Source organism: Periplaneta americana, chromosome 7 (genome assembly GCF_040183065.1).
Source record: "Periplaneta americana isolate PAMFEO1 chromosome 7, P.americana_PAMFEO1_priV1, whole genome shotgun sequence".
NCBI classification, from domain to species: Eukaryota; Metazoa; Arthropoda; class Insecta; order Blattodea; family Blattidae; genus Periplaneta; species Periplaneta americana.
The window spans coordinates 137,130,437-137,151,475 of record NC_091123.1 but is presented as its reverse complement, the minus strand read 5'-3'; the positions used below and the strand labels follow the sequence as shown (position 1 = coordinate 137,151,475).

Sequence of the window (21,039 nt, the reverse complement as noted above, 5' to 3'; positions counted from 1 at the left end):
ATAGCAGAGGAGGGTTAGCTAGATTGCAGCCGAGAGTGTTTCTAAACAAGAGTAGGCTAATGTAGACAAGTATTGCATAGTTATCAGTAGACCGCGGGAGTGCGGCCCTAGTACAGTAAAACCCCGATTATCCGTCACCCTATTAACCGATTGGTGGATTATCCGACTGTCTTTCTCGCTCGCAGAAAAAAAATTGAAGTACTGTACATTATATTAGTACGAGTGTTATTTTATAAATCTTTACCCTTACTCAACATGGCCGTACTGTCTAACTTCTATCCAAAGTATCTTCTGCAAGCGTCAAAAGAAAACATGTTGTACTACGGAAAAAAGTGCAAGAAATTGAATAGTTTGGGAAAAGAGAAAATGTGGTTCATTTCACATCACAATACGAGATAGGAATTACAACTGTACGCGATTTAGGCTAATGAAAAATAAAATGTAAACTGTATAAAATTTGTAAATCTACAACATGAGACCTCTACTATTCCTAACTTTCCACAGACAGTCGTCATAAGGAGATTCCTTAGCCATTAAAAACCCGTCGTTGAAAACCAGACTTTAGTACAAAAAATAATGTTTTAATAACTGACTTATCGCAAAATCAAACATGAATTGTAAAAAAAAAAAAACAAAACAAAAAAAAACAGACTTAAATTATTGAATTTCTGATCCACTACCTAGCGTATTAAAAGAAAAGACCATGGAGGAAATTAGGAAAATATTATGTAGTTAGTTTATGAAAACTTTTTATGGTATGGATTATCCGATTTTTTCGATTAACCGTTCAGTCCACCACCTTCATTATTACGGATAATAGAGGTTATACTGTACGTCGATTGCAGCTGACTATGCAGACGAGTCTTTCTCGCCTTTCGCCGTACTGTTCCGTGCATCGAATCCGAAACATTCAGAGTGTGTTTAGCTGTCGTACTAAAGAGTTGCGTGTGTGAAATGACACACATTACAACTCACTCACGAAGTGAAATACTAAATAATTTAGTGGAACAATTCGGATGCGATATATTTAGGCTATTATAGAAGAAGAAAGTGTTGTATGCGTCGTCAGATTATTACGAACTAAGAAGGACTGTTTTGAAAGTCATTGTAATACTAAAGCACACAAGGAAAATGTTGAAAGCAATTCGAAAAAGAACCAATCGAGTTCAAATAGTCTGTCACAATATTCAATATAGACTTATGTGACGTGTTGGTACACACAAACATTCCATTCAGAACTTTGGACAATCCCAACTTTAGATCATTTCTGAAAAAAATATACAAATCAACATATTCCAGGAGAAGCAACAATACGTAAAGAATATTTACCGATTTCGTACCAGAATACGATTGCCAAAATTCGAGAAAGCGTGAACGATCAGAAAATATATGGGTTTCAGTTGATGAGTCTACAGACTTAGGCAAAGTGGTAGATATGTAGCAAATGTGGTGGTCGATATACTTTCCGAGAACTGTGTAGGAAAAAAAATTGTGCTTACTTAAGAGAAATTGGAAATGGTAAACCATGCAACTATTGTCCAAGCCTTTTGTAAGGCTATGCGCCTGTTATAGCCGGAAGGGATTAAATATGATTATGTACTTCTTTTCGTCACTGATGCAGCTCCATATATTATTAAGGCAGAAAAAGAACTTAAAGAACGCCATACCATCATGGTGCATTTAACTTGCCTGGCGCACGGACTGCATAGAGTTGCTGAAGCTATTCGTGCTTTATATAGCGATGTGGACTGCTTTATAGAGTCTATGAAAAAAAATTCTCAAAGCCTCTTCAAGAATATTAAAATTTCGAGAAATTGCACCAAATATTCCCCTTCCACCTCAACCCGTAGTTACAAGATGGGGCACCTGGCTTGAAGTTGCCTTATATTTAGCAGAACATTACAATAAAGTCAAACTAGTTATTCAGGCATTAGATGGCGAAAGTTCAGCTGCCGTTACAACAGTAAAATCCCTGATTTCAGAAAAAAATGCACCAAAATCTACAATTCATAAAGACCAATTACGGAAACTTGTTACAAATTATAACAACTGGAAACGTCTGGTCTACTTAATGTCCGAGTGAATTAAATTAATTGAGAGAGTATCGGAAACAATTAACAAGGTACCACAAGGACTGTGTCCTGATAAGTTAAAAGACAAAGTTATTACATAGACCCTAGTGTAATAAAAAAAAATAATGCCCATGTTGTGTTCAACAGTTTGGTGAAAAAACAGGACAAAAACTTAAATGACAATGTAAACCTTTCACGTACTCTTCATTTACCTCATGCGATGTCGAAAGAAGATTTTCGCAGTAAAAATAATATATTGTAACTGATAAACGCAGAAATTTCTCCTTTGACAATCTACGTATGTACATATTGGTACATTGTAATTCCTTATTGTAAAGAAAAAGATTCCGTCGACATCGCATCAATTAGATAATTACGAAATGTATGATTATTGTAAGTATGCAATTCATATACTCAAGACTGTACGTCTGAACCACGCACAGTGAGTTGCTTATCTGAGAATTCATTAAGCCCGGTTCACAATAAACCGGGAACGGAAACGAGAACGAAAATAATGTTAAAACAAATGTATTTATATGTTAGCATTTACAATAGTTAATTGTGAATACTTACATTTAAATACATTTATTTTAACATTACTTTCGTTCTCGTTCTTGTTGTTGTTTCCGTTCCCGGTTTATTGTGAACCAGCCTTTACACTCTCCATGGAACGCTCCAGTCATATAACAACTTGACGGTAAAGGGCACGCACTCCCGCGATTTAGTTATCAGGAATAGGACAGAGGGAAGACAAAGGACGACTGCTACTACTACTGCTACTGCTGCTGCTGCTGCTGCTGCCACTACTTATTAAAAATTGTAGCTTTCTATTTTTTTTACAACGAAACAACTTAAGAGCCACAAACAGATAGTTCACCCTTTTCAATTTCCCAAAATAAAAATAAAATAATTTTTATCAAAATAATACATTTTCCTGTGCTCATCTTAAAGTTTAAGTGGGCTGTGATTTGCGAAAAAAAAAATTACACAGTTACTCACCAATTGTGTATTTAATAATACATAGTTTTTAAATTTCCACTTTTGATTAGTGACTCTCATCTCCGTCTCCTTCCGGAACGCAATAATTGATATTCTCACAGAATCAGTTATATCGGCCGTAATTACTAACTACATTCAAGAAAACAAAGCAAATGCTAGAGTTTAGACTACAGTAAGTCTGTTGCCATTCACACATTAATGTCAGTGCACTCTAGTGGTAACAAGAGGAAAAGAGATTTCTTGGCATGGAAGTGTGAAAAAGATAAGACCAAAAAAACGTACACCACTTTCATGTTGCTTTCCCATAAAAATATGATTAATTCATAATAAAAGGCAGCCAAACAAAATGAAGGTTTGTAACAGAATTGTTCAGCTACGAACAAGTAATGAGTAGACGGCGGGCTTGGGATACCTTTACGGCGGCAGTAGGTTGATGCACAACGGAGCTTAGACATGTGACGTTACTCTCGTAGGTACATTTTGTTAAGAACGCAAAATTACCTGTCAGCCGTACCGTTGCGCGCTGTATGAACCGAACCTAGGCCAGCAGAGTACTGTGCGCAGTCGTAGTGAACAGTTGTCTGACGTTAGTGCCGAGGTTGTTCGTCACAGTGTTTACGTGTACAGTAGAGCGTCTCGTTAAGGCACAGTGAAAACGTAAACAAAGTACAGGTAACGTGTGGAGGGGGTCGAGCCGTACGATAAACACGAGGGATGCACAAGGTTTTAGTTACAATTAATTATATTCATTAACATTAATTCATATATTTTCCAAAAACACATGGAATAAAAGAACACAAATTGCATAACGTTATTATATACACATTTTAACAAACAAGGAATTGAAATGTTGAAATAATTCAATGTAACAAATCAAATTTTGCTACTTAGTCTATATGATGTTGTTTTCAAGCAGCATGTTTACGGTCATGAATTTCATTCTCTGTATGACTAACGTAGTATCACCGTCTTCAATACTGTATCTGAATAAATTGAACTTTGAGAAGGGATAATTATTTTGTTTAGGAAATAGACCAATATACTGTAGTTTTGTTAATTCGGCCGCAGAAGACGGTGATATTATGTTAGTCAAACAAAGAATGAAATTTATGACCGTAAAAAATGCTGCTTGAAAGCAACGTCATATAAGTAGCAAAATTTGATTTGTTATATTGAATTATTTCAACATTACAATTGCTTGTTTGTTAAAATGTGTGTACGATAAAGTTATGCAATTTGTGTTCTTTTGTTTTGTGTGTTTTTGGAAAATATAATTTCAATTAATGCTCCGCAATAAATGTTGTAACTAAAACATTGTGCATCCCTCATGTTTATCGTACGGCTCGTCCACTCCCACACGTTACCTGCACTTTCTTTACGTTTCACTGTGCCTAAACGAGACGCTCTACTGTATTTGGTAACGTGTGCAAGTGCAATGTCGAAACACCAGTCGTATTATTTGCATTCACTATTGTGATGCTGAACGGTCGTTCTCAGAATATAAAAACTGTTCGAGTAATCCCCGCTGGACGTTTCAGTTAGCAAATCTTCGGTTGTATTTTGTTGTTCATTGTAATGCCGGCAACGAAACCGAAGAAGACGGAACCTTGCATGTATAAGCTTTGTATTCATGTACTTTATTTTCAATCATAACCAGACTGTAGTACTTTTGTTTACGTCCGCAGTGTGTGCACAGTACCGAGTGTGTTAAAGCTATAGTCAATGCTTGCGTACATTGATTGCTAAAGTATCCCGGTTCCACCCTCTAGTAATGAGGAAATTATAGAAACACTCCGAGAGCGATCTGTCTGAAAATGGCTCTTAAACGTAAAATTTATAACTACTTGCGCCTAAAAAGACTACGAAGCCGACGATATACATATCTTACACAGGGGCAGCAGCAACTCTTCATTCTTCTCTCCTCCTCTTCTTCTTTTTCTTTTTCTTTTTCTTCTTTTTCTGCTTCTTTTTCTTTTTCATTTTCTTCTTTTTCTTTTTCATTTTCTTTTTCTTCTTTTTCTTTTTCTTCTTCTTTTTCTTCCTCCTCTTCTTCTTTTTCTTTTTCTTCTCCTTTTTCTTCTTCTTCCTCCTCCTCCTCTTCTTCTTCCTCCTCCTCTTCTTCTTCCTCCTCCTCTTCTTCTTCATCCTCTTCTTCTTCCTCCTCCTCTTCTTCTTCATTATCCTCATCTTCCTCCTCTTCATCTTCCTCCTCCTCTTCTTCTTCCTCCTCTTCTTCTTCCTCCTCTTCTTCTTCCATCTTCTTCTTCCTACTCCTCTTCTTCCTCCTCTTCCTCTTCTTTTTTCTTCTTCTTCTTTCTTCTTCTTCTTCTTCTTCTTCTTCTTCTGCTGCTGCTGAAAGATGCTCCAATGACGATGTGGCATGGGAGTTAGCAGAGGAACGTGAAGTGGCAGGGGTGCTGGTAGAGCTGGAATAGGAGTCTTGGGAGCTGGCAGAGGAGCTGGAAAGGGATCTGGCATGGGGAACTGGCGTGGGAGGTATGAATACACTTTCTAACTTCTCTAGTGAAAAGCGATCGAGGATTTCCACCACTTCTGCAACAAGCAAAATGAACAAGAACTTTATAAGCATGTGGCATTATCCGTGAATGGCATATTAATAGAGTGAGAATTCGTATACAACTGCCTATTTTTACTGTCTATGTGAAAGTCATACAAAATCATTTGCACAGGTTTTGAACGAATGTAATGAATATTAATTGTACATAGTTTTGCATATTTCAGGCTTTCCTGTATATAAAAGACTATTGAGCTTACAATGTAGCATATTTTTAGTATTTTGTGGTAAAAAGCCCCAAGTTATCATATTTTGTAAAAACAATAATATTCTGTGTTGCAAATCTAGTTTTTCAGGTAAAGCTCAATGTGAAGCAGACTTGAATAATTTCAAGGGAAAAATTGTTCCGATTCCGGGCATCGATCCCGGGAATTGAATATTTTACCTGAAAACTAGACTTGCATAATATATACGTTACTGTAGGTACGTTAACAGAAAACCTCAATTTCAAGTCGCACAGAGTTTGCGTGCACTCGATGTGGGTCTCTGGCATCTCGTCATCCCACTAGAGTTATGTGGATATAAGGAAAAAAATTGAGACGATGTCGGGTGGAGTTCCTGGGTAGTTCAATCGGTAGAGCACTGGTGCGTTCAGCCAGAGGTTCCTGGATGGATACCTGGCTCCGGAACAATTTTTTACTTGAAATTATTCAAATTCAATATTCTAAATTGTTTGTCAACATAATTTTTTTTGTTACCTTAACTGTACTTGATGGCCGTAAATTCCTTGCATATGCAGTGTGGGTGTGGAGAAAGCAAAACACCATCTTTTTGTTCCATTGTCCTATTGTACAAGAAGAAGCATACCCAAACACCTCTATCTACCTGACTTCATCATTTTGTCATCATCCATACAAGTATTAGGTCATAATAAAGAGGAATTTCTCCCTAGCTCTTTTTGGGACGTCCCAGAGATCTCTTCCCATGGGGTTGAAAGTGAAGTATAGCTTTTGGGATTCTGTGGGATCTCATACATTGCAAATGGTTCATCCAGTTCTGATATTTCTGTATGAAATCGAGTACTGATTCCAGACTCAGTTCTTCCATTACTTTGTCGTTGCGTTTATGGTCCCATTTTTATATCATGCTCTTCTTCGCATAAATCTCATTTCATTAGCTGTTATTCTGCTTTCATCCATCCGCCTTAATGTGTATGCCTCATTACCATAACAGAGTACAAGATTTGTTAAAGACCTATTCTAGTACTTCTCTGTGGCAGGAAAGGTTTCATTACCCCTCTTTTATTTCCAAGGTTTTGGAGTATTTTACAGTTTTGCTCATTATATCCAAACCATTATCAAATATTAATTTGTAACGAAGATAATTATGTAAAATCATTAACTTTTCCTAAAATTTTGCCTTCTAAACATATTTTTTAGGGACGGTATTTCCTCAGATGGCAGTAACTACCTTTTTATGTATTTATTTCAATTTTATATTTTTTGCAATGATATTTAAATTACGTACAGAGTATGATAGATCATTTTCTGTAGATTCTATTAAAACTAGGTCAACTGCAAATATCAGTGAACCTATTTTTAAATTTCTGTTTATCTGCAACTGACCATGTCGCTTTTGTGTCCATTTCTGAAGAATTTTATTCAGGTGCATTATAAACAGTCGAGAGAGACCGCATTCTTGTTTTATTCCTGTTAAGTTCGTGCCGTTCTGAGATCCTGTTGTTAATTTTAACTGGAATTAAATTTGACATACCTGACTTAAAAATCCCATAACCTGCTTTTCTCTGTTTCACTTATTCTCAGTTGGCATTTTTTGTGATTTTATCTATACGCACTTTAACATCTGTTGTCGTATCACGTGTGTAGAATCTTTGGGTTTATTTTTAGGTCGTGGACTTTTGCTCTGACTCTGTTTTTATTGTCATATGACTTATGTTCATGTAACTGATTTACATTTTGTTTTAATTTTTATGATATTAGTGATTAAGGGGGTCATGAATCATAATATGTAAATTTCCAATCCTGCATGTGCCTTCATGACTGAGGAAAACCATGAAAAACTCCAATCAGATTGGTTGATCACGGGGTTTGAACCCGGAACTTTCCGAATACGAGTCTCAAACACTACCGACTGAGCTAAGTCATTCATGCTGTGTTGCAAGAAAACAGACCTATAAATAATGTATTCCTCTATTCAGGGTTGCCAGATTGGTATAACTAAAAGTAGCGAAAGCTCGGTGGAAAAGTAGCCAAAATTCAGAAAAAGTAGCCCAATATAAATGGCAAATTTATATTTCGCGGATTATATATATTTAACTGAACCGGAATGTTTTTTTTTTTTCAAGTCTCCTTTATGAGCACTAATTTGAACTTTATAAACTTACAATCTGCTTTATTGCTGTCGTCTTTCACATCCTGAAGCCAGTTTGAGAATGAAGTATCATTTAACCATTGGCTATTAAACGTTTTGGTATAAGTTACTTCTCCCACTTTCCTATTTTCAGCAATTACAGAACGAAATAATAAATATTTCCATTTTCAGTATAATCACAAAACAAAATAAATGTATAAAAAAGTTATTCACTATCACAATTTAAAAATGTTACTGTATATCACATCTATAACAAACAAAGTTCTCTTAAAATTATTTCACTATAGGATTCAGAATTGAATAATTAGCCTACATTATAATTAGGATACAAAAAGTAAAAAAATTAATTCTCTGATATAACTTAAAAACTGAATATCACTTTTACAACAGATCCTAGTTCCTAATTTAAGATTATTGTAATAAACTACAACGGCATTCACAAAAATACTAACGCTTGAATTGGAGGAAAAACAGCTACTGATTATTATGTGCCTGCAGGCTGCACTTCGCCACTGCATTTCTGCTGGCACTGGTCATGGTAAAACGAGAAAATCCCCTTACACTGGATTGGTCATGTGACATGTACAATAAATAGAGGAGAAGGTGGAAATATGGGCTACCATTTTGTTTTCCTCATAATAATGAAAAATGGTGTAGCATATTGCTTAGAAATCTTTATCGATATACAAAGTAATTATTCAGATACAATTTTTCCAGTCTTAAAGGTCAATAGTTGCAATAGATACTTAGGCCTACATATAATTACTTTTTCAAAGAAATACGAACTGGTCATCTACAGGTAGTGGGGGTCTAAATATGAGCTACCACAAAATTTTGAAAATAAAATTGTAAAAAAACAAAGAAACATAAATAGGAAAACCGTGTCACATGAATGGCAATATTCTGTAACAAATAACACAAAACATGATAGCAAAATACACGACATGCCAATGTGCTGCTAATATGGGCTACCTATCGCATATTTGACATAGCGGTAGCCCATATTGGCAACATCGACTCATGAAGGTTTCTAAGATTATGTATGGCAATTGTTGTTCTAAATAAATATTACTCTTATGCCATGTGATAGAACTAGTCTTAATCAGTGCAACACGTCAAATGTGATTTATAAACACGAAATATATTTCTTTTAATAAAATTGAAACTACATACCTGCAAAAACTTTGAAATTGATGAAAAACACAAAGAACACACCACATCCACACCATAAAGGCAACTGGTTTGTCTTTTTGTGCACGCAGACTGACGGACATGAGATGTACTTTTACAGCTTTTTCGCTAGGTAACAAGATCATATATAGTAAAAAACGAGGTAGCCCATATTACCACTCCTAGCCCACATTTCCACCATCTCGTCTATATATTTCGCATAGGTACGTCGTTTGTCGTGGTTAAGGTGGTGGTGGTGGAATAAAGCTGTAACAGGTTCTTTCACGGAGAGGAAGACTGTTACTACATCTATTATTATTAATTTTCCCCAAATTCAAATCAGAAAAAAATAGCCCAAAAATAGCCCCGAAAATTTTTGAGTAGCCCAAACAGTCGCAAATAGCCCAATGGTAAAAATCAATAGCCAATTAAAATTTTAAGTAGCCCAATTGGCTACTTGTAGCCCAATCTGACAACCCTGACTCTATTAGTTAGTGGACCTTTAAGGTTGTGGAATGTCGAGTTGCAGAAGAGGAATTTAACGGTCCACTTGTTATTGGATCGCTAACCAAGCATCTTTGGATTTCACAAGTGACGCAATAGTACGTGAATGAATGAAAAGCGAACATCGGCTGCTACACTGATTTGAAGCATTCTAGCTTTTATTGTTGTCAAAATTTGCAATAAATATAGACTAATACGAACCAGAAAGGAATCAGGAGCAGAAGTTTTGGTGAGGAAGATAAATATGCCTATTTGTTATTAAAAATAGCGCACGAGTACATTAATGTTACAGAAAATAGAAGACAGCCTACAGAGCACATAACGTTGTCGTTAAACGATGAACTAGAGTCTGTAATAAAGACATAAATAATAACTTTGCTATTACAAGAATTAATGAATAAATAAATAAATAAATAAATAAGTAAATAAATAAATAAGTAAATAATTAAATAAACAAATAAATAATTGAGACATCGAATTACCGTATATGGATGCTAAGAAGAGATATCTCTATATACAAAAATGTCAATTCTGTTTAACTACATTATTATTATTACTATTATTATTATTATTATTATCATCATTATTTAGAGTAACTATATTATTATTGTTCACAAAATTGGACAGTGTACGACTTGTGTACTTGTAATATTTTGTTATCGAATAGAAGATCTTACAAAGCAGAAACATATACAGGGCGTTAAAAAATAACGTTTACAACGTTTCAGGGGTAATAGAGGAGGTAAAAGTAAATATCTTTTGTAAGTGACAAAACTTTGGCTCATGCGCCGTTTATTGTGTGCGTTAGTGTTAGTATAATCCATAAAGAACAACACCAATTGTCGTTTTAGAGGTGGTGTTCAAACTGCCGTTCATTGAAGGCATTGCAAAACTGGTACCTTCGTACTATGGAGTGTCTGCAACGCTCAAAAAGACCAACATTGTTTCTAATAACATGTGCAGCTTCAACAACGCGAGCAACTAAGTCTTCTGCCGAATCGATCGGTGTCTCATACACAAAACATTTCACGTCCCCCCACAAAAAGAAATCCAGTGGAGTTAGGTCCGGTGATCGAGGTGGCCACGGTATCGGCCCACACCTGCCAAACCAACGATTGGGGAATGTAGCATTTAGATATTTCCTGATACGACGATGAAAGTGTGGAGGGGCACCGTCATGCTGAAACCATATTCGTTCTCTGATGTTCAATGGGATATTTTCTAAAAGTTTTGGTAGGACGTCGCGTAGAAAAACAAAATAATTATCAGCATGGAGACTGTTAGGCAACAGACAAGGCCATACAAGGTGGTCGTGCACAAACAGAACTAACCAGTGTGTGTTTTGTGACGGAAGTCAAGTCATCTATTCCTTCAGGCCATATAGGGGCAAAAGAGCGCATCTGCTAAAGTTTTGTCAACAGTAATCTCTCTAGACGTTTTGATTTATCTAGAGAAAATCAAAACTCGAGTGGGATTTAATTGACTATTACACGATTAGAAGAAAGTATATAAAGATTAGAAGTAACGAAGTACTCCAATACAATAAAATATTAATTGACTTACGAAAATACAACTGTCTTCAAATGTATTATTGTACCATCTCAACATTACAAATATTACGCTAGATGCATGCTAGATGGCAGTAGTGAGCAATGCCTTCTCGTCGAAAAGTTCTCGATCTATTATACACGATGGCAAGAAGGCTTTGTTGATTCAGTTTCATTTCTATTAAAATGTAACATTCCACGTCAATTATCCGAATCCCAGTAATCGTCACTTGACAGATGATTTTCAATAAATCTTAATATTAAACAATCTCTGATACGTGACTATCTATAATATCATATAGCAGAAGCTATAACATAACTTAACTAATATACACAAGTGTTAGAAAAGTTTTAATTAACGACGATGACATAAAAAATAAACGTGAATAATTTTAAAAGGTATAATTATTTAATGTACAATTTTCAAATTTGAATGTGGTTGGTGGTTCAATTGATGTTATATTGGACGTGTGCGTAATAGAAGTGGAACTCGTTGATTTAGGCCTACATGGTGTATTCAACTTATTCAGGATTTCCGAATGAATAATTTTAAAAGGAATAATTATTGAATGTACAATTTTCAAATTTGAATGTGGTTGCTGGTTCAATTGATGTTATATTGGATGTGTGCGTAATAGAAGTGGAACTCGTTGATTTAGGCCTACATGGTGTATTCAACTTATTCAGGATTTCCGAATGGTGCTCTTCATTTATTTGTAAATCGGATTTCAGAAGATGCATAGGTATGATCAGTGATTTTGATTAATTCTTGTTCTTGAATGCCAATGCGAGTCATATTTGAAACTGCTGTGCATCAACTGGAGTGGTTTGTAATTATATATATATATATATATATATATATATATATATTTTACGTCCAGACCAACGCAGTTTCAAATGTTGGCAAACAAAGAAACAAATGCTAGGGACGCGATAAAATTAAACAAATGCTAGGGACGCGATAAAATTGTGAGATAAGCAGCCATGATAGGTTGAAATACGTCCTTTTGTACCGTTTTATTGGTCAAAAGTAGTATGACGTAGTAAGAGTGTAATAGTCACTTAAAACAGATGTTTGTTTTTACCTCCTCTATCATCCCTGAAACGTTGTAAATGTTATTATAACACCCTGTAGAAGAAGTTTGTCTATTTTAAGAAATTAATTTCTAAAATAGTTTTTTTATTTACCTGCAAATGTACAGATACGAGGTATCACTTTTTAGCTATCGTTATGCAATATTATTTTAATATCGTGTATATAGGACCTATTATACAAAATATCGCATGCCTGAATCCCATACAAGTAACATTATGAGTAATCAAAGTATATAAACTACTCGACGTAAGATTGCTGTCTAACGGAGGAATAAATATTATTATTGGAGGGAAATCAGATCTCTAAGTTAGTGAATCCTTTAACGGACCAATAACACTAAAGATATTTCTTGCAACGCGTCTTTCGAACTTATTGATCCGTTAGCGGCTAACGAAGGAAAAAATACGTTCTTGCAAATCACCATCAGTTTTATTTATCGCTTATCCATGTCTTGTAATTTTATTGTGTGTTAGTTACAATTATAACAATAAACGTTACACTATAATAGACTATTAAGACATTCTATTCTGTGCTGTGCAGTGTTATTCAGTTGTGCAATTGTAAGTTTTTCGGACAAAGTTTTGTCACTAACTCTTTCATCCAGTATTCACACAAAGTAAATCATGCGAAAATTTCGGGGCGCTGTATTGGACGTGACGCTTTTTATATAGTATATAGGATATGACTTGTTCCAAAACATGACGAACTTTCTTCCTGGAATTGGTAAATCGTCATAAACTCTCATCTTCTCCTCAACTTTCAGGCGCGTGGCAGAAATGAAATAATATGACAATCAATGACTTCAAGAATTGGCAACTAAGCTAAGAATTTATCCCTTGCTCGTTCCTACACTTAAGTGGTGAAAAGTCTGAGGGAAGGCCGTCATGTTTTGGAGATGCAATGAAGGTGTTTGGGGTCAAAGATGTAGCACTCCATGCCCAAGTTACCTCCCATACAAAGTGAGAAGAAACTAACTAGGGGGTTGTGAATAGACTGAAAATTAAGTAACATTATTTCAAGATATGAATGCTTCACTTGAGGTTGTTCCGTGTTAATTTATCTACATAGGCCTATTTCTAAATACAGTCAGCTCTTCTCTCTTTCTGCATTGTATAGGCTAGTGACCTTATATTGTATAAAATTCTTAATACAGCGCATCTTCGCCATCACGTCGCGACGACCGACTGGCAAGCGGCAGAATCGCGGTCTCCCCCCCCCCCACCGGGCGCTCGATCGGTCACGGGCGTGATGACGAAGACGCATTGTAATAAGAATGTATTATCACAGTCTACTATATACAGTCGCGAAGCTCAATATGTAGTAAAAATGCAAACATGGGTAGTTGCCCACCACTAGGATCGCTACTATCGTATCATCGCAGATCTCTCTCCTAGTAGACGACAAAATATGTTACTTTCGTTGTGTTCTTTTGGAAAAATTAACACCTTCCTTCCATTATTGAAATATTAAATGCATAAAGTTAATTTATTATTTTAATGAAGTATATTAAATTCCACCATAAACTCGATACCTGCAAGAAATAGGTTAATATTATTTTTGTTTGTGCAAAACGAACTGAAATTTACTATAATCGCTTCAGTCATTCAAGATTATAGCGATAATTAACTATGTAACCAATAAATATTAATTTTCATTTCCCTTTACAACAATAATAATGGAAATATGAATTAATGGAGTCACTTACGTATACCGGTACTTGTAGTGTAGGCTTACGTAGTTGACAAAGTGGGATGAGGTTAAGCAATAATAATCGCACCAGAATTGGAAATAAAACGTGATCAATAAATTTTATTGTAACAGGCTTTTTCTACGTCTCTAGTAAAGTAACAAAAAAAAATTGCAACAAAATTAACAGCTATAATTAAAAACACATCCTTTGAAAAAAATGTAGGCCTAAGCAATAATAATCCCACCAGAATTGAAAATAAAACGTGATCAATTTTCATTAAAACAAACTTAATTTTTCTACGTCTCTAGTAAAATATTATTATTCCAATTATTGTATTTTAGCCATTAACATTATCATTACAACCAATAACGAACATTTCACAAGCATCAATGTGAAATACGCAACGAGCTAGCACTCGATGGAAATACGACACAGTCCAAAGTCGACCGTGGACAGTCTATTGTTTCTAGTTGCTAACCGCTTGGAGCGCTTTATCACGAGATTTGCAAAAAATCACCTCAAGCTTCGCGACTGTATATAGTAGACTGTGGTATTATGATTATTTGAAATTAAAATATTAACGGTCTTACTAATAAAAACTCTATACAGACGTTTAACTGTCTTTTACTTATACAATAAGTAGCTCGTTTATACGTCGTGTGTAAATTCCTTACTAATAATCACTACATATATCTTGTATACAGTATAACTGCTACACAGCTACGTCATAGTTTCGTCATTACTTCGTTACGAAAGATAGTAGAATATCTGAGGTTCTCTATTGCATCCGATAGAGCGCTCTAGTGTGGCGTGTTAAATATCGATAGTACAACTGGCTCTAATCGATTACCACACTATATTTTGGTCAAAGAGTACAAGCTACAGCGATATTACTCCAATTATTCTATGGTCTTTGGTTTGCTCTTCTGTGGTTACAAGGCAGCCATCATCATAAAATGACAATCGATGCGAACAGCTGTTAGAGGGCAGCCATTTTTTTCTATATACAACGCTTAAACAAAGGGTTTCGTGTATATAACTACTGCAAAGCAATTCCCATTGTATAGCTACAAACTGTTTATACATCCATCGCTTATGCGTGGTTTATTAGTAACGTTTTCTGTCTCAACTCTGCATAAGTCTCGTATAAAAACTATACACAGTTTATTAGTAAGACCGTAACACATTCGCTTATGGACATGTTTGTTCAGCAGCTTCGTAGTCAGCGTTCAAGTCTCTGGTCATAAGGTTAACACATCGCAACTCCAGCAATCGCACGTGCAGATCTGTTTATATATCCAGTGGTGTCACTCTAATTTTTTAACAATCGGTTCTCTCCGCTAAGGACCGCAAATTTAAAAATATTGAATGACGTAATAATAAGCAGCTACAAATAAAGGAAAACTGCAATCCAACATGTACTTCCATAACAAAATTATGTGCATAGTTTAAAATGCTGATTAGCGTCACGAAGGAGGAGTAGCCTTCTGACACTTCATCTGTGCGCTGAGCCTCGCTACAGAAACATCATATCACATACATTATCATACCTATTGTACTATTATATACACAAATAGCAATATACTATATACTACTTACTGGCTTTTAAGGAGGTTCACTGCCGCCCTCGCATAAGCCCGCCATTGCTCCCTATCCTGAGCAAGATTAATCCAGTCTCTATCATCATATCCCACCTCCCTCAAATCCATTTTAATATTATCCTCCCATCTACGTGTCGGCCTCCCAAAGAGGTCCTTTTCCCTCCGGCCTCCCAACTAACACTCTATATGCATTTCTGGATTCGCCCATAAGTGCTTACACGTCCTGCCCATCTCAAACGTCTGGATTTAATGTTCCTAATTATGTCAGGTGAAGAATACAATGCGTGCAGTTCTGTCTTGTGTAACTTTTTCCATTCTCCTGTAACTTCATCCCTCTTAGCCCCAAATGTTTTCCTAAGCACCTTATTCTCAAACACCCTTAACCTATATTCCTCTGTCAAAGTGAGAGTCCAAATTTCACAACCATAAAGAACAACCGATAATATAACTGTTTTATACATTCTAACTTTAAGATTTTTGACAGCAGACTGGATGACAAAAGCTTCTCAACCGAATAATAGCTGCAATTTCCCATATTTATTCTGTGTTTAATTTCCTCCCGAGTATCATTTATATCCTAGGTATTTGAATTTTTCCATCTCTTCAAAAGATAAATTTCCAATTTTTATATTTCCATTTCGTACAACAATCTCGTCATGAGACATAATCATATACTTTGTCTTTTCGGGATTTACTTCCAAACCTACATATCTCTTTACTTACTTCAAGTAAAATTCCCATTATTTTCCCTAATCGTTTGTGGATTTTCTCCTAACATATTCAAGTCATCCGCATAGACAAGCAGCTGATGTAACCCGTTCAATTCCAAACCCTCTCTGCTATCCTGGACTCTCCCAATGGCATACTCTAGAGCAAAATTAAAAAGTAAAGGTGATAGTGGATCTCCTTGCTTTAGCCCACAGTGAATTGGAAACGCTTCTGACAGAAACTGACCTATACGGACTCTGCTGTAAGTTTCACTGAGACACATTTTAATTAACCGAACTAGTTTCTTGGGAATACCAAATTCAATAAGAATATCATATAAAACTTCTCTCTTAACCGAGTCATATGCCTTTTTGAAATCTATGAAAACTGATGCACTGTACCCTTATACTCCCATTTTTTCTCCATTATCTGTCGAATACAAAACATCTGATCAATAGTTTATCTATTACGCCTGAAACCAAACTATATATTATATACAGAAATTAAATAAAAACAACATAAGCAGGAAATACACGCGTTTATATGTACAAGGTAGACAGGCGTGTTCCTTACTCAGAAACAACTGATGTTTCCTGGAAGTGCGCCAGCGTTGGTGGAGTGCTGTTCTATGCCTGCACAGAGCTTTGAATGTCTGTTCACACCGACATATTATTTGAATTATCTCAAAACGCCCCCATCAGGAACAGGACAAAGTGGCGCTTGTTTGTTGTAGCCCTGTGCTCCACATAAGGAGCTAAAGGAAATCCTGTACTATCTGAAGATGCATCTGCACACATATTTGTACAACATACTGTTACATCAAGTTAATTTAACAAGTACGGTACAATGAAAGATTAGCAGAAGCCGTTTCTTCTTCAACTTTTACCCAAACACCGCCAGGAGTTCCCGACATCCTTCAAAAGATGTTTTTCCTTCTTTATTTTCCTGTGTTACAAATTATATACCTCTCTGTCCAGGAGTGAAATGGTTGTGCTTGTTTTATACACTTATGCATGATATTAGCCTTGTGGGAATTTTAATTTTTGAAAGTGCAGTTTTTTGTACCACAATATCATGTCAAGGCATTGGAAGAACCCTGTTACCTATTAGCAAACACATTTCATTTTAAATAAAGAATTCTCTATTTTAGACCTTTTATGTCAGATTCTAAATCTAGAATCTTCACCTAACTAAGTACTTGAATGAGGGTTTCGAATGTATTTTGCGTTTTTAATCTTATTGTTTCTAGTTGAACTGCGATAGATTCGGTATCATGCATCTCTGGCAGATTTAGTATTCTCCCAGGAGATACAGATTGTTGGCAGGCGATCAGTTGCACACTGGATCCTGTTGTTCTCTCACCAGGGATAGCTCGGTTGAAACATGACCATCAACAGTCTTCCTGATGAAAACATTTCTTACATGGTAAGATGGAGGATCCTCGATTGAATTCTTTCACGTTTCATTGCATTATCCCGATTTCTGTGTGGGATTTAGATTCAAACATAAGCGCAACTTAAATGATACTGACTACTACCGACTCAGCAGCCATAAATCATTCTGAATGTTCAATACTTTTAATGGATAAAAATATGTTCCATTAAAAATGGAATAACAAATTGTATGGGTATTAAAAGAGGAAAACGAAGTATCTTATTAATGTGCTTAATAGTGTATTTTGCAGTTGAAAGTCTATTTACTTCTTTAAATAATATTTTGGAATAATAAACTATGGCTCAATTTTGTGTGTGCGGTGTTAGCACTCAAAAGAAAAGGGGTATCGATATGAGACTGCCAAAGTAATTGCAGATCGGCCTGCAAACATAATATCGACGGGCCAGTTCTGAAGGGAAACAACTCAAAATTAAAACTTTTGAGAAAACTGAAGTTTAAAGCTTCATATTGCTGTGAAACATCCAATTTGGAAACTTACAACATATATTAAACATGATTTGAATTTGGATTAAGAATCCTCTGATTTTTCACAGCAACTTAAAGCTTCAAAATGCAGGATTCTCTAAACTTTAATTTCGAATTGTTTTTCTTGCTATATCTGTTGTGACTGGCTGTACACTTGGTTAAGAAGCAACGATTTAATAATGTGATATGATTATGTTTACTGTCGTATTAAAAAGTTAGAGAATTAAATGTTAGAATGTTAAATTCATGTTCTTCCTTTCTGTCAACCTAATTTGTTTTATCTTCAAAATTTAAGAACAGGTTCTACGAACTGCGACAAATTCAACAAGTGAATCGGGTGACTGCACTGGTGCGAACTGGCTGAATGATACCACTGGATAAATGTTCTATTCACTACCAATACGAATTAAAGTCTTCTGAACTTGTCCACAGAGTCCGTAGATATCCAGAGAAGCGCAATTCTTTGCGCTGGAAATGCCGACAAATCAGCCATTTTTATTACAGTGTAGCTATTTCCCATCTGCATTTGTATAGGGAATGACTGTAGCCTAAATCACAATCAATTATTTTTAATTTTAAGGGCCATGGACACTGGCCTAAAATAAGTTTTACTTTAAATGGTACTATTATCCTGGGATCCCACGGATTCTGCTTCTGCATAGCTGAAAGCGCCACTAGCCTATAGCTTAGAATTTGAACTGTTACTGTACCTTCGTAGTCTCCGTCTATCTCGTACAGGAAGTGATGAAGATAAACCTCTAGCTTCACCAACTTCCTCCGCCCCAGCTCCATGACGCTGTCCTCCCACTCGGCGTACTGGCTGGTCGAAGGCTGGCTGTCAGCGTCTACCATCATCGGCTTATCAGTTGTTAACTTCAGCAACTTCCTCTGCCCCAGGTCCATGACGCTGTCCTGGAACTCAGCGTACTGGCTGGTCGAAGGCTGGCTGTCAGCGTCTACCATCATCGGCTTATCAGTTGTTAACTTCAGCAACTTCCTCTGCCTCAGGTCCATGACGCTGTCCTCGAACTCGGCGTACTGGCTGGTCGAAGGCTGGCTGGCAGCGTCTACCATCATCGGCTTATCAGTTGTATCAAGTCGAGCTGAAAGGTAGTGTAATTCTGAGTTGTAATCTTCGTAATACACTGATTGCTAACTGTGAAGGGGATAAATAAGTACAGTTCAGCCATATGGTTATGTCGCATCCCGGTTTGTCCCACTCGTTTTTCCTGTCCTCTCTGTAAGGGCTAGTAACTGAGGTGATAGACTCTTCTCTGCAAATAAGTGTTAACTTTAGTGAGATTTATCAATTGGAAATTATTATAAGTAACTGCTTAAAGGTTTCCTTACAATAAGTGTTGACTACCAATTCGGCCCATAGATACTTTAAAAAGATAGCAGGTGGATCATTAATGTCAATGCAATGTTTGTGTACTTCTTGTTGGTTAATTTTGAAGGTATTAAAGTATATGAAAATTTTGCTGTACAATTGTGTGTAAATAATCAAAATGATAATCACTGCATCACAGAGTCGGTAAGTGCAGACACGAAATACTGCGGCTGCAGTATTTGTATTGTTGTGTTGAATGGGGGCAAGCTTTCTGCATGACGCAATCTGCATTAGATTCTGGATTGTAGACTACGACTACATCGTAAAAAATATCCGTTCAAAAGAAAAGAAGGGCAATAATGCAACAAAAAGTGGAACATGTCCTAAAAAAATGACCAGTAAACAATAAAAGACCAAAAAATGCAAATAAACACAAAATAGAAATAGGCTGTATTGGTTCGTAATGAAGTGAAACGAGTTTATATTGTAGTCTGCACTGTCTGTGACGACTAAGAAAAAAAATATGATATTTCATCAACTTCCGAGCACTATTCATCATTAATCAACCCACCACTATTTTCTCCCTCATGATATTCCCATCACATACATTCTGATTCCTCTCATTGCTTTTCAAGTTTTTCAACTTACCTGGTGGAGTGTTCATATAACACGCTGCAGTCGGCCTTCTTGTCGATCTTCTCGTCAATCTTCTCCATATTCTTGTCCATATTGTTGTCCATCTTCTTTTCTTCTCTCCGTTGCGTTTCGTCATGACATGTCCTTCCCCAGTATCCCCCACCCGGACATCCGATTGGGGGGATAGTTTACGTCCGGAATTTTTTACCAGGGAAAGACTCATCATGCCATATTTTTCATAAGTTATCTTCTTGGGATATATATAAATGCGGAAGCTTCCCATTGCTTTCCGCACACCACTCTCTCTTTCGCATCTTAAAAGATCCCAGGGGGCCCCAGCGTGGAGGTGAGGAGAGTGGATTTGACTAATTAGGCCCTCCGGACTTCACCGAAATTCAGCGCAAGGGTTAAATATCAATTCCATCGGGGTTTTTGACCCGATCGGAGACCGGGAAATCCCAATTAGCCTTTGCCCCCCTCATTGAGTCTAAGGCAGCGGTTTCCAAAATGTGCTCCGCGGAGCCCTGGGCTCCGCGAATGATTCTCAGGGACTTCGTCTCCGGCAGTTATGACGATGACAATGTTTCTGCTTCCATCTAGTCTCTAGCGAGAAAAACGCAAACTACTTCCATCAAGTGAAAATACTTTCCCAGAAAATAGTTTGCGTTTTCTTTTTAGATGGAAGCACCAATAATAGATCTACTCGTTATTGGAACTATCTCGATTTTTCTTGCTTGCCAAATACTCGATGATTCTCGAAATTTATATACCAAGCAGGCAGCGTTTGTTAATCGTGATACGTAGAATCTACAGTCTATTGACTATTGTGTTGCGTAAAAAAAAAACTATATATACACTGC

General features: G+C 36.3%; 1 protein-coding gene and 1 long non-coding RNA gene across 2 annotated transcripts in view; one reads left to right on the top strand and one right to left on the bottom strand.

Moving 5' to 3' along the window:
* The window catches only part of LOC138703469 (uncharacterized), a 308,973-nt gene that overhangs the window by 254,501 nt on the left and 33,433 nt on the right, over positions 1 to 21,039 (top strand). Inside the window, exon 2 of the long non-coding RNA XR_011333182.1 lies at positions 19,111 to 19,323. This is a non-coding gene — a long non-coding RNA (uncharacterized lncRNA). The remainder of the gene's footprint in view (positions 1 to 19,110; positions 19,324 to 21,039) is intronic.
* On the bottom strand, positions 3,435 to 20,641 carry LOC138703467 (RNA-binding protein 25-like). The gene is made up of 3 exons (XM_069831345.1): positions 20,192 to 20,641; positions 18,924 to 19,316; positions 3,435 to 5,624 (listed from the first exon to the last, which is right to left on the bottom strand). Exons 1-3 carry the CDS (start codon positions 20,460 to 20,462, stop codon positions 4,912 to 4,914), a joined length of 1,377 nt encoding a protein of 458 aa, XP_069687446.1. The 5' UTR covers positions 20,463 to 20,641; the 3' UTR covers positions 3,435 to 4,911.

Excerpts from the sequence above, each read along its gene's own strand:
- LOC138703467 (XM_069831345.1), bottom strand. The coding sequence starts at position 20,462 with ATGGGAAGCTTCCGCATTTATATATATCCCAAGAAGATAACTTATGAA. Across the intron at positions 19,317-20,191 it reads TTATATGAACACTCCACCAG|CTCGACTTGATACAACTGAT; the intron begins GTAAGTTGAAAA and ends ACTACCTTTCAG. Across the intron at positions 5,625-18,923 it reads GATAGACGGAGACTACGAAG|AAGTGGTGGAAATCCTCGAT; the intron begins GTACAGTAACAG and ends TGCTTGTTGCAG.